At 34.9% G+C, this 14,295-nt stretch overlaps 1 protein-coding gene and 1 long non-coding RNA gene across 6 annotated transcripts in view; one reads left to right on the forward strand and one right to left on the reverse strand.

Moving 5' to 3' along the window:
- The window catches only part of LOC116537746, a 99,465-nt gene that overhangs the window by 76,077 nt on the left and 9,093 nt on the right, over positions 1 to 14,295 (forward strand). The gene's annotated exons all lie outside the window — the stretch shown is intronic.
- The window catches only part of UBE3A (ubiquitin protein ligase E3A), a 96,760-nt gene that overhangs the window by 23,623 nt on the left and 58,842 nt on the right, over positions 1 to 14,295 (reverse strand). For all 5 annotated transcript variants that reach the window (XM_032260046.1, XM_032260049.1, XM_032260048.1 and 2 more), the window contains 2 exons: positions 7,844 to 8,142; positions 3,726 to 4,972 (listed from right to left, as the gene is read on the reverse strand). In XM_032260046.1, coding sequence (XP_032115937.1) covers positions 3,726 to 4,972; positions 7,844 to 8,142 — 1,546 coding nt within the window. The remainder of the gene's footprint in view (positions 1 to 3,725; positions 4,973 to 7,843; positions 8,143 to 14,295) is intronic.

Consider the following 14,295-nt stretch of genomic DNA (forward strand, 5'->3'; position numbering starts at 1 on the left):
ATAAAGAGTAAAAACAGAATGCATAAATAGCCTTTAAAAATATTTTATTTTAAATTATTTTAGCAATAGCCATTTTGATGAAGGCCATTATTTCATAAAGAGCTGTACTGATAATTCTTTTTCTTAAAAATAACCTCCATCCATTGTTCAATTTTAAAAATATTTAAGAAATAAACTGTAAAGGTATATTCTTTACATAATAGCTATATTATTTAAAACTTTTTTGTTGCTGTTTAAGCACAAACCTCACCATAAAACTGTATTTTTAAAGTCAAAAGCATTAAGATATTTGAAATTGAGAGGACTATGTCTAAACATTCTGAAAAGGAGAATGTAAATGCATTCCTGAATTCATTTAATATACAGATGTAGATTTTTAGGTATTTTTTAAAGTACAGTATTTGTTGTATTTATTTAATATGGAGACTAGCTGTTTACTGAGGAAAAATAAACAAAAATACACTGGGGATACAATCACATCTACTTCTTCACTGTGTAACTTCCTCTTTCTTAAGGCTCTTGATTTCATTAATTATTAAATAAAACGATTTTTAATTTCTGAACTTTTCAGCTGGCCATGATGAAATCCTAGGGAGTTCATTTTTTTAAAAAAAAATCTGACCTGGTATCAAACCATTTGCAGAATACATAGGATGACATCTAAATATCAAAATACAATATATCAAAATACGGTGTTACTAGACTAACCAGAATCAGAAGGAAAACCTTCCCACTTAAAATCTTAATAGTTTTCTGAGCTATGACATCAAACCCATTCATAATTTTAAGATTCCTTAATAGCATGAATATTTAAATAGAAGCAATACTCGGATAAAAGAGACCTCTAATACCTAAGAATGCTTGGGATTTCTAAGAAAGGCTAGCTTCAACGACCTTAGTCAACTTGTTGCACTCTGTGATAACAGTTTGGTAGTGAGGAGGCCTAAACTCTTGATTAAGATGTCTAGGTTATCCAAATTAATTTAATTTTTTCATGTTCACTATAAACACATGAAGAAAAGTATGTTCTATCTCAAATGTAGTTTAAGTATCTGGATAATACCAAATCACATAATCACATATGTCCATGAGACCTGGAATCCTGAGTTCTATTTCCAATTCTGCCATTAATTTATGTAGGCTAGAATCTCTTTTACGTTTCATTTTCCTTACATGTAATACTAAGAAGTTTGATGTTTCATTGTCTCAAATTATTATATAATGCTGAGGATCTATGTAGATATATGCTTCATTCTCTCATTCAGTGTCTGAGAAATTATTTTGAGGGCATAAACCAAGCATATTTCTTGGTTTCATTTTTCATTTCAATTAGAATAAATCACAAGAAAGAACAATAGAAATTACAGGTTAGTGAATGTGTAAGATAAACATACCTAGAGCAGCACAGATAATCTTATTCTTTTTTTTTTTTTTTTGAGACGGAGTTTCGCTCTTGTTACCCAGGCTGGAGTGCAATGGCGCAATCTCGGCTCACCGCAACCTCCGCCTCCTGGGTTCAGGCAATTCTCCTGCCTCAGCCTCCTGAGTAGCTGGGATTACAGGCACGCGCCACCATGCCCAGCTAATTTTTTGTATTTTTAGTAGAGACGGGGTTTCACCATGTTGACCAGGATGGTCTCGATCTCCTGACCTCGTGATCCACCCGCCTCGGCCTCCCAAAGTGCTGGGATTACAGGCTTGAGCCACCGCGCCCGGCCAGAATAATCTTATTCTTAAAGCACTGTGAGTCAATGAATAAATAGAAGAATTAAGTTCATGTTTCAATAGTAAGAGTGTTCACGAATGAAAACGCTGGAGGCTGGGTTAGACTGGGCAATTAGAAACCAGATAAAACGGGCCAGTGACTTTTAGAGGGGATTTCGCAGAACGTCCTGGTATTAGGGCTTTTTATCTTTGCCGATCACCTATTTGTGCTAGTTCCTATTTTTGAACTTCCTTATTCAATTCCACATCTCAGCCATTTCTTTTGGATTTTAGACATTTATTTGAAATTCTAGAACTCTCTCAGGGAGTTCCAATTTTCTAACTGGAACCAAGTTTCACACGACCATCATCCTTTATTCCAAGCCTGCTGTTCCCATGATCCTCTTAAAAATCTGAGTTTCTGAAACACGTAAACATACCTGAGTATCAAAATGGCCTCTTTCTCTCTCTCTATATGGACACATACCTACAATGCACACATACTCCCACCTCTGAGCTGAGCCAAAAGCCACCTTCCCAAATATTGGAGTCTGGCTTTATCAAAATATCTGTGTATTATCAAAAGTACAGATTCGTAGGCTCTACAATACAGCTTCTAATCTACACCTCTAGAGGGCAGGGTCTTGGATTATTATTATTTTTTAAAGAATTTGCAAATCAGATGTGAAGGCAGTTTGGGGGACCTCATCATGGCAATACTATGTTCTTCCATAAACTTATAACCTCTATCTTCTACTCCTTTAAGAAGTAACTTTAAAAATCTTACATACATACCATCCTTGGAAGTGCTTTGTCTAAGAAAAATGAGAAATTACTTGCAAAAGAATACACAAATGGGTAAATACGTAAAAAACCTCATCACATTAGGAATGTCTTCATTCAAATGAAAGGTGAAGTCTAAGCTCATGTTTATCACTGTACTGTTTTCTAAAAAACAATAACAAAAAAAAAAATAGAAAAAACAAGTCCTAGAAGAACTATGGCAGTAAGTTAAACGGGTAGGATGGGGTGTTCTTAAGCAGTTCTAAGGTATTTGTAAAGAGACAACTTATGGTTTATTGATTCTAAAATTCACTTTTCTTTTTTCACATTATCTCTGAAATCAGATTATACCATACAAATGATACCATCTTACAATGAACTGTTGGTATTTTTCTGTCTTAGCAGTAACAAAATTATAGCATTTGCTACAATCAGAGTAGATTAAATACTATAAACATGAATTTTCCTCTTGTCATCAAAGACCATTTCTCTAAAAACTTCACTTAGGAAAAAAGCTGCTAGTCTGGTTTGAATTTCGCAATACATAAAAGCAATGAACATATTTTGCTTTTTTTTAAAAAAAAATCCGTAATTATTAATTCAAGTTACCACTCCTCAACAAAAAACGTACAAGATTCTCACATATGTAGTCATTACTTTCTGGGCTTGATTTCTAAACTAAGAAGTGCATGAACTCTAAGGGTTCTTTTAGCTCTTAAAGCCTAGGATCCCATAATTATATTTATCAATATTAAGCTTACCACAAAGTTTCTTATTTCTTCTTTTCTACCCAATCCTGCTCTACAGTTCCAAAATTAGCAAGTCTTAAGAAAGTGGCCAATGGTTTGTTTACTGTGATATATAACAATGAGGCTTAAAAAGCAAAGGAGATCCTTGGGAAATAAGATCTTAAAAAACTCATCACTACTTTTGAGCTTTCATATGAGAATAATCTTAAACCACTTTCTGCATTTGGATCCAGTTTTCAAGATTTAGAAAATCCACTCGTTTTCAAAGACAGAGTGACCATTATATAATACAACCAATAATTTGTAGAACACATTTATAAACTTGGACAGGAACAACAAAAGTATAATACTTATATTTAAGATCAGAAATGTCCATGTGTCCCCTATGGTATATGATATCATTTTTTTTCAGTCACTTTTAAAATGAATTCACTCAACTATATCATGATCTCCCCATTATTAGGTTTTTAATCTAGCAGCCCAACTTACCCGGACAAGTGCATCATCTATGATATGGTCACGTCTAACTTTGAGTCTCAAATATGGATTCAACTGCTGTCCTTGAACTAAGCTGTAGAGAACAGTGATTCTTCGTTCACTGTACATGCGAATTCTATTGTCATAATATAATCCCAAATTCTTTGTGACAGCATTCAATATAAAGGGACATGTCATAAAAGAGAATTTGTTCTCTGTTTCTACTTTGAAAAAAGTATAATCTTTATCCATTTCTAGAACCTCATTGAGTGGTTCATTAATAAACTCTTCAAAAGGGATAAGTGGTTTTCGACAATCCAGGGTTTTAACACCAAGTTCAGTTTCCAGGGGGTCCACTCGAGGACCTTTCTTGTTTCTTCTTTCTTCTCCCAAAAGCTCCTGAAGTGTCAGCTCACTGGACTCAGGGATGGGCTCTTCATCATCTTCTTCATTGTGATTTGTGTCCACTTCCCCTCCTACTACGTTTGCATAGTAAACCATTTTCAAGCACTTAGAAGCAGCAACAATGGCATCATCATCATTCACTAGATTTCGACTGTTAAATTCATTGCTTATGACTTTATAAGTAATAAGTTGCTGAAATGTCTCCATCATTCTCCGAATCTGGTCTGCATTGTATTTAGACCACAGTCTGATCAGTTTTCCTTGGGCTGCAAGGGGTAGCTTGCTCATTGCTTTGCAAAATAATGGCAATGCCATTTCCAGATATTCAGGACTGTGGAGATTTCTATTCTCCATTACAATAATGAACAAATTCAGATAATTAGGATCTCGAGAGTATACGTTGTGATACGTCAAGTCACATTCCACATTAGGTGACAAATACACAAGTGCATTGAGAAAGGCAGTTTCAATTTTTTCATTAGAGAGCAATCTGGTGTACACCCTTCTAATGGCATCAATATCCACAGATACATCATCAGGGCCTAATTTTTGCAAATTGTTGTCTCCCTGTGAGCTGTCACCTATCCTGGAGGAAGATGCTTCTGAGTCTTCTTCCATAGCAGCAGCAGAGCATGCAGCTTTTTCCTTTTCATCTTCATCCTTGTCTTCATCCTTAGCTTGAAGAGATTTCAGTTCTTCCTTGGTGTGTTGTTTAACTTTCCGGAAGCTCTGTACCAATGCCTCAGCACTAGAAAAAACTCTTCCAATCACACGGATTAAAGGGGAATAATCCTCTCTTTCTCTACATAATTCAAGAATTTCATATACCTTCTCTTCTGTTAAGTAAGTCACATCTAGAAAATTAGAAGAAAAAAGAAAATAAATGTTCTCATAATATGCATGCTTACTCTGTTGCAAAAAGTTCTAAAAGTAAAACAGCCAGATATTCTAGACTCAATATAATTTGATACACAACTCTGATTCAGCAAATAAAATTTAATGCTTACCTTTTTCAATGAACTACCTATACCAATGTCCTCACTCATGCGTTTACATTCTTCCAACAATGCATAACTCTTAATAAGATCATGATCTTAAACGCTCTTTATAATCAAGATATCTATTAATGTATAGCTTTAATTATAAAAATGAACCAATATATCATGTCCTGATTCATCATAATACAGCTCTTAAAATCTCACCGTAAAACGGACAGAAATACTACTAGTCTTCTTTGAGTTTTCTTGTTTTACTCCTCTGTTCTCAAAAGACTAAGGAGGCAAGGTTAAGACCTTGCGAAGGTTAAGGTTAAGACAGTGCGAAGAAGGCAACTTATAAGCTGGCAAGCAGTACAGAGACTATGCAGTCACCAAAAATCTATTTCCTCTTTTCCGGGGCACAGAGTTGAACCACATTTCCCAACTTTTTGAGATAAGTGTTATTTTCAAGCCAAGGCTTTTACCCTTCTGGCTAACAGGATAAAAGATATTTGTGCCAAATATACTCTTATACATGTACTGTACAACATGTAGAATTTTTAATGACTCCCACCTCTGCTTTAATATATCTGTTTCACGATAAAAGACAATATAAAATGTAAGTGATCACTGAATGAGTGGTCTCCAAAAATCGAACCACAAAAATACCAAATTTTATCATACTGAGGATCTGAACTGTAGCCCAGCTGCAAGAGTGCCAACACTTCCACAGTTTCTTTTATGGGCCTTAATGCTTTAAGAACTAATTCTCAGGTCTGTTCTATTAAGAATACATAAGCATCTTTTGCTAAATATCAGTCACCTCTTCCCCAAAAGTGTATAACCACTGCTGTTTCTCATTATTTTCATTGAAAAATTTTATAATACCTTCTTACAAGACAATGCAAAACCCCTACCTAATTTCCTAAAATGTAACAGAAAATGCTACTATCCTATTAGGACACAAGACACTTTGCTTCCTGAGCAAGTCATAAGGTTAACAAAGACTTGCTTTGCATGCAGTAATATGGCCTGTCCTAGGGATCACCATTCTAGACCCACATGTCCTTTGTTGATATGTCATGCTTTCGGGACATTTTCAAGTGATTCTGACAGTCTACTAATTCTATCTGGAATGTACTTATACTTTTTCTACCTAGATGTAAATGAGTCAAAAAATACTGTAATTAGATATGAACATTCATGAAGTTTGGGTATCAATAGAAAGAGGGGTTCTACTGAGAACATATTAAACAAGACATGTTTGTAAAATTTCTTGTGATAAATGTGTGTTCCTGAACATAATTTCAATCTTTTAAATTTTGCACTTAAAAAACTCATGGAAAAACAGAGTGTGGCAGACTACTTAACACCTATGCAATTCTGTAATTAGTTCTAACCATAATACTAGTGTAGATAAAGCATCTCTAATTCCTAACATACTACATAACATTGGGAAAAAAGTAAAGAACAGGGAATAGCATATTAGAAAGTAGGTATAAGGAAAGGTCAAAACTGCTAACTGATGTAGACGTGAGCAAAAAGAAGAGGGGGCGTAAAGACTGGATAGAGCCACGCAATAAGTGCCTCTAAGATGGAGCACGTCATGTACCACATCCACTCACAGTGGGCTGCATCCTACTGTGCCAGCACTCTACATTCCATTACTGGTAAGCTGTGGTGCATACTTACTGGAGAACTGTGTATGATCAAGTCAATGCAGCTTCCACATTATACCGACACATATATATATTGACAACATTGACCTATTTTTCCATAGTGTGTGAGCTAATTCACAAAATAGAACTATACATTCTGAAGCAACAAAGTTGTGTAAAGTGACGAAAATAATTTTATTGTGGAAACAGAGTAGCGGTTGTAACACAATGCCACTTCACTAATTCTTTCAATCTTGATTCAAATGATGTTACCAGAAGTTTTGAAGGCAAATCCTCTAAAATTCTCACTTGTATGTGTCATAAACAAAAAGCTTTCTCTTTTAAAATACAATCACCTCTGGGTACGTAGGGGCATGGGGGGTGCTAGGCCCTGGTAGTCATTCAAAAATTCGATTAACTTGTTACTAATTACCTTCACTGAGGAAAATAACTTACAGTTTAGTATTAGCAACAAGGTAATCGAATTCTCAGGTTTGGACATAGGACCATTTAGAAAACAGAAGACCTGAGCCTGAGTGAAGACTGCCATTGGTGAGTCATGATCCTTGGCAGCATAACTGTACCAAATGTCTGGGAGGAGTGAGAAGCATATATCAGAAGGACATGTAGAATTATTTCTCACATAACTATGAAAAATTTTGTCTTGCCTTCAAAAATGGAAAAAAACACTGCTTCCTCTTTCTGATTCTTTCGCATCATCATCTGAGGTTCCAGAACTCATGCCAGATACTTAGTCCAGTTATTCTAAACTTACATAGGCTTTGTGGACTAGTTTTGGAGATTAACTACCACTTAATACATTTATCCTAAGAAATTTTAAAAGTTCAAATCTATTAACCTTTTGGCATATGCTCTGCTTTTAATTAGCAACAATTAGACCTGTAAAATATAGTTAAGTCATCAATTCAATTATTACTCCTGTCCTTTACCACAGTGAAAATTTGGTTCTACTCTATCAAAACGTCTTAATGTCACATAAGAAAAAACAAATAAAAATGTAAAAACAAATTTACACTGAAATCTCCTATATGGTTTTCAGCCAACAATTATCAAAAATAAAACATCTTACCTTTAAAATCAATTCTAGCGCCTTTCTTGTTCATTTTTATCTCAGAGCAGGAGTTGTTAGGGGCACCTTTCGAGTTCTCAAGGTAAGCTGAGCTTGCTCCTTTCTTGGAGGGATGAGGATCACAGAGTTTTGCATTAATCTTATAAAGCTCGAGGGCTTTAATAGCTGCTGCATTATTATCCATACGAAGAAAAGTTGGACAGGAAGCACAAAACTCATTCGTGCAGGCCTCATTTCCACAGCCCTCAGTTAACTGGTGGTAGTAGCGTTCTATTAGATGCTTTGCAGCTGCTCGCTTCCTGTACCAAACATTCAAACAATAAGCACAGTGATTAGTACAGCTCTCATGTACAAAGCTCAACAGATTATCAAGGCAAAAGTTAGTCAAGCACTGAAGTAATAAACCTGTGTATTAAGATGAAAAGTAGATGCATTATTAGCCTACAACTTCTGACTAGTGAAATAGTTAATAAATATTTTCTAGGCTATTGTGATAAAGAATGTCATTTGTTTATCTGACTGTATTGTTTTAACAGAGTATACATCCCTTTGGTTTAAAAGTGGGGAGGGGAGCTTCTCTGATGGTGTATGTGCTTAAGCTGTTTAGCACAGCAGCTGAAAAATCACAAGGTTTACAGCTAAGAGTTTTAGGATTCTATCATTTTAAAAATTAGCATTAAGAAAATGACTCTATTTAAAGCATCAATCCAGTTTTCCCTTACATAACCATTACTTCATTTTTAACAGTTTGTAAATATTTGACTTATAGTTAACACAGAATATCTATCTGGAATAAAAACTATTTTTTCCCCAAAAATGAGACTTAAAAATAAATTTTTAAGTGAAATATCCAAAGCTACTGTTACACTAAAAGAAAGTGGCTGCAGGCTCGGTGAGGTAGCTCATGACTGTAATCAATGCCATAAATTTGGAAGGCGGAGGCAGGCAGACTGCTTGAGCCTAGGAGGTCAACACCAGCCTGGGCAACATAGTGAGGCTACTCTTTACAAAGCTTTTAAAAAATATTAGCCAGGTGCGGTGGCATACACCTGTAGTTCCAGCTACTCGGGAAGCTGAGGTGGGAGGATCACTTGAGCCTGAGGGTCAAGGCTGTCGTAAACTGAAATCGGACCACTGCCCTCCAAGCCTGAGCGAGGAACTAGACTTTGTCTAAAAAAAAAAAAAAAAAAGAAAGAAACAGAAAACAAACTGGCTCCAAAGTATACAATCTTAAATCTAAAACTTGTCACTAAACCTTCTCTTTAGCTCCACATCACAAGATGGAACACTTTAAGTTCCATTATGCAAAATCTTATATTCTTTTTACTCTGTGAACTTAGCGTACACAGATTAATGTCCTATTATGACGGTTCGGGAGAGCTACCAAGACTGAGGAAGGAATTATGTGATCAAGTAAGAAGTTAGATGACATTATCTCTATATTCAGCACGAAAGAGTCTATGCTTCTACTAATTGATGCTATGAGATTATCATAATTTAAGTAGAATAAACTACTGGATCCAAAGAAACATTAAGTCACAGCTATTCTTTTTGGTCCCAAATTCACAAGTATGGAAATAGAAACTACAAAGAATCAAAACTGTAAGGAAAAATAATTCAGCTAATTTTCAAAACAGTCACAGAATCGTCATACTAACATGTAGGACTAAATAACCAATGGCATGGAGTTTACATCGTGTTCATCATGAGAAACTCAACAACAAGGCAGCTAATAAGTGATGAGACACGGCAGTCCAATTTTGTCTAAAAAGAAGGACTCTGACTCTCTAAACTATCCAGGTAGGTGACAAAAAGTGATAATTCACACACATTCAATTCACATTCTGGTGCTTATATTTTTTCAAATGTTCCATGCAAAATACCACTCACTGCATGCAAACAGAGAAAAAAGAAAACCCACAAAGCACAAGTAAAAATTGCATAAGCATGACTTAAAGACATTTTACTATCTATGAAGCTATAAACAACCCCACCTGAAAATTAAAAACTTATCACAGATGCATCACTATGTAAAATATGAAAATGAAAACATGTAAAAATACAAGGGGAATGCAGAATCCAGAAGGTTTAAAACACAGATTGCTATTCTTCGGTAAAGAAAGGGAGATAATGTCATGTTCTCCCAAACTACAGTGACTTCCCTGGTGAAATGTAAATAGGTAATCCTTTCTGTAGGAAAATAGTGAACATGTATCAAAATCTTAAAAACATGAACACTGTATGAATGAGATCTTGTGGGAAATAATTTGACAATTTTACAAAAGTGCATTGTTTCTGTATCTGAAAAAAATCAACATGTCTAATAAAAGATTACTTAAATGAACTAATGGATCACACAGTAAAATTAAAACTATCAAGATTTGAATTGGATAAGGAATAGTCTTCCTGATCTATCACCTACTGACAAAAGTCAGTTACAAAATAGCAGGCGTAGGATGAACCCATTGTTATTTCAAAGCATCAATAGTATTTTCTCTGGTTGATGTGATTAAATGAGTTATAAAACTTCTTCCATCTTTTGATTTCTTATTCATTCCTTCTATATTAAAGCATGCTGCTTGCATATGAAAAATTAATAAATATGATAAAAGGAAAATGAGCAGTTTTAAACTTGATCTACATGATTTGGATGGCCCCAAGATTTACAAAATTGTCTCTGATTTTTAAAAAATTATCAAAGTCAAAATACCAAAATACTCAAGATACATTTTAAAGTGAACTTCTGTACTAAAATAACCTCCCCAAAACTTGTCAGATAAATAGTACTTCTTTATATACTACATAGGAGGAGAGTGACCATCACAAACAGAACAAGACTGAAAAATCAGAAGACCTGCATTAAGTGTCATCCATCTGTCTCTAAGTAGTTGTTAGATCCTAGGGAAATAATTCTCTGGGCCTCAGTTTTCCCACCTGTATGAGTCCCTTCAGTTCTAATTCTAAAATTATTCTATGTAACATGGAGATGAGCAAGAAACTAGTATTTGTTGGATGCCTGGTAACATACTAGACACACTGCTGGGCACTCTGACATAGGTCATCTCATTTGAAAACCAAGACGTTGAGGATTATCTTCAGTCCACAAGCCAAAGACAGAAACAGAACTGGTGTCAAATCATGAAACCACCATCACAAAGAAAGTACAGAACTAAGGCCAGAATAGGAGTCTTTCAGCTTCAGAGTCCAAGTCATTTTGACTATATTGTTTTGCAGAAGGTGATTAATTTCAAAATAGTTTTTTAACAGTAATAATGACGAATTTTATGGGAAAAAAAAATCTCATAACTTATGTGCAACTGAGAAAAAAATCTGAAGAATCATAATGTGAATCTCACATTTATGCATATATTTGGTATCACAAAGGTAGACCAAGCTTCTTGAAGAAACAGAACCAGTATATTCTGTAAAGTTAATTTATCTCTAATTTGTTGAGAACCTGTGTGCTATGCATTTTATAGACATTCCCACTTTAGAAGGGAATAAACCTTAACAGTTAAGAGCTTGCATTCTGAGGCCAGATGCCCAAGTTCACATGATGGCTTTACCTCTTAATTAACCATATGACCTTGAATGAGTTACTCGACCTTTCTGTATGTCAGTTTCCTCATAATTGAAATGGTAGTATCTATAAGCATTATCATGATGAGAATTATTATTTCTCACATTATCAATTGTGAGAGAAGTGTGTGTGTGTGTGTGTGTGTGTGTGTGTGTGTGTGTGTGTAAGTGCTTAGAACATTGCCTGGCACATACTAAGCAATATGAAACTGTTAGCTACTACTATGATTGTTGTAATTATAATTATTACCCTCACAAGTGTATGAGTTAGCACTATTTCATTCCGCTGATGCTCAGAGAAATTACATAAGTCGGTCATACATCTAATAAGAGATCTGAACCCAGCTACTAAACTTTAGCTTTTAATAACCATTAAGAGAAGGGTTTGAAAGTAGCCACCTGTATTTGATCTGCTTCTCTGTGACAAGTTTACAAATAACAGCTACACTGTTGAGACAGGACTACAGGAAGCCACGCCAGAACTTCCATGTTGATGGTGCAATCAACTGTATTAAGCATCCTTTTTTTCCTCCAGTGACACCTTAATTTATCTGACTGCACCTGTATTATTATCTAATTTAGGGCTGTAAAAGGCACACAAAATTTAGAGCACATAAAAGGCCTCTATGTTGAAATGTATACACTAAAAATGACTTTTTGTTATAGTTCCTGTGCAAGGTTAATTCTTATACCATATGGGTCACTAAATCATAGCTCATGAATCAAGCTGAGTCTACTACCTGTTTTTATATGTCTCTCAAGCTTAGAGTATTTTACATTTTTAAATGGCTGGAAAAAGTTTGAAAAAGATTATTTTGTGACATGAAAATGATATAAAATTCAAGTTCCAGTTTCCTTCAAGTATACTGGAACATACCCAAGTTCGCTGATTTATAAATATACTATATATGATATGGTTTGGCTATATGTCCCCACCCAAATCTTCTCTTGAATTATACTCCGATAATGCTCATGTGTTGTGGGGGGGACCCAGTGAGAGAGAATTTGAATCATGGGGTGGTTTCCCACATGCTGGTCTTGTGGTAGTAAGTCTCATGAGATCATATAGTTTTATCAGGGGTTTCTGCTTTTGCATCCTTCTCATTTTCTCTTGCTGCCACCACGTAAGAAGCTTCTTTCACCTTCCGCCATGATTCCGAGGCCTTCCCAGCTATGTGGAAGTCCAATTAAACCTCTTTTTCTTTCCCGTCTTGGGTTATGTCTTTATCAGCAGCATGAAAACGGACTAATACAATATACTATATAGTTTATGGCTGTTTTTTGTATTACAGTTGCAGAGTTGAGTATTTTGACCCTGCAAAGCTTAAAACATATACCACCTGCCCTTTATAGAAAAGGTTTGCCAACCCTTAATGTAGGATCTATTATCTCTGCCCTCCAGTAAGTGACTCTGCCATCTACTCATTTGGCCTCTTAACTCTCTCCTTCCCCTCAGCAAATAAGTAAAATAAAGGCATACCTTTCCCCAAGTATTATATTATTAAATAAGAGGAGAGGGAAAAAGGGAAGAAGAAAGTGAGGAAAAGGAGAGGACACAAAAGAAAAAGAAGGAAAGAGGAAATTCCCTGGTGAGGTCCCTTTAGAATGCCTTATCAGCTGTTCATAATCAAAATTCCTAGAAGAGAACTATAGCTTACTTGCTATAATTTCTTCACACTCCATTGACTTTTCTTCTTACTCAGAAAACAAAGTACTTTATAATCTGTTGATTTTTTAAAAATAAACTTTTCTTATTTAGTCAGCAATGCAGGTCAAGTGACACCTTCTAGTAAAAGACCTCTGAAGTTAGACACATGAAAATACTTATCCATTTAAAATAGACAATACTTTCCAATTATTTATTTCTACGATTGACTTAGTGGGACAGTGCTACAAATAGAAGTCCTATGGAATAAATAATATATGGAAGGTCAGCGTTTACTCTAGACAACTTGACAGCAATCAGTTTAAAAAAGGTTTCACCTAGAGGGACGTGTACTGATGTTAGCAATTAACTTTCAAATCCATAAAAAATGAAGATGGATTGATTGTACAAGGAAGGATATATGATAAAGCAATGTAAATATTAACGGCAGAATCTAGGTGGCAGGCATATGTGTGTCAGCTGTAAAATCTGTGTTCAATGCTTTAGTTCCCACGTATCAGTGAGGACATGTGATATTTGTCTTTCTGTGGCTGGCTTAGTTCACTTAAAAAATGAATTTACAAGACAACTGAAATATAAGTAATGAATACAAGCACTAAGAACATGAAGCCATAGAAACAGCTGTCAGAAACTGAAGATGTGACAGTGAACACTGAACAAATAAGATTAGAATTACAATTAGAATCAGAAATGGCAAAAGAGAAATATTAACTGTGAGATGCAATATAAAAACTAATGGTGGATAAAGCAAAGAATAAAGATAAAAAGGGAAAGACTGAAAGGAAAATGTGACTGTAAGTAGAGTGAACTTTGTATTATATAGAAGGTAAAGCAGAATGAACATGTGAGGAATCTAAAAAACATATATAAAACAGAAACAATTCAAGGCTTATTTAATTAGTCTATAAAGCTAAAAACCACCACTTAGTGATTTCTCCTAAGTGGAGTCTCCTTATTCTTTCCGTGATGTTGTAAAACTCCATTCTATCTCAAAGTAATTTTTAATGTAAAAATTTGTTAAGAATGAGCAACGGTATCATAAATAGTTCTAGGCCTTGTAGAAATAGATGTAAGAGACATCTATGACACAGCTATATTCAGTATGAGGTAAGATCAACTACAATGGGATGAAGTGAATTTAGATTATTTCGAGACTAAACCTACAATTGTGAACTCATTAGTACCATGAACCAAACAAAAACCTATT

This window comes from Sapajus apella, unplaced genomic scaffold (assembly GCF_009761245.1).
Source record: "Sapajus apella isolate SASKATOON/1434 unplaced genomic scaffold, GSC_monkey_1.0 scaffold113, whole genome shotgun sequence".
Lineage (NCBI taxonomy): Eukaryota > Metazoa > Chordata > Mammalia > Primates > Cebidae > Sapajus > Sapajus apella.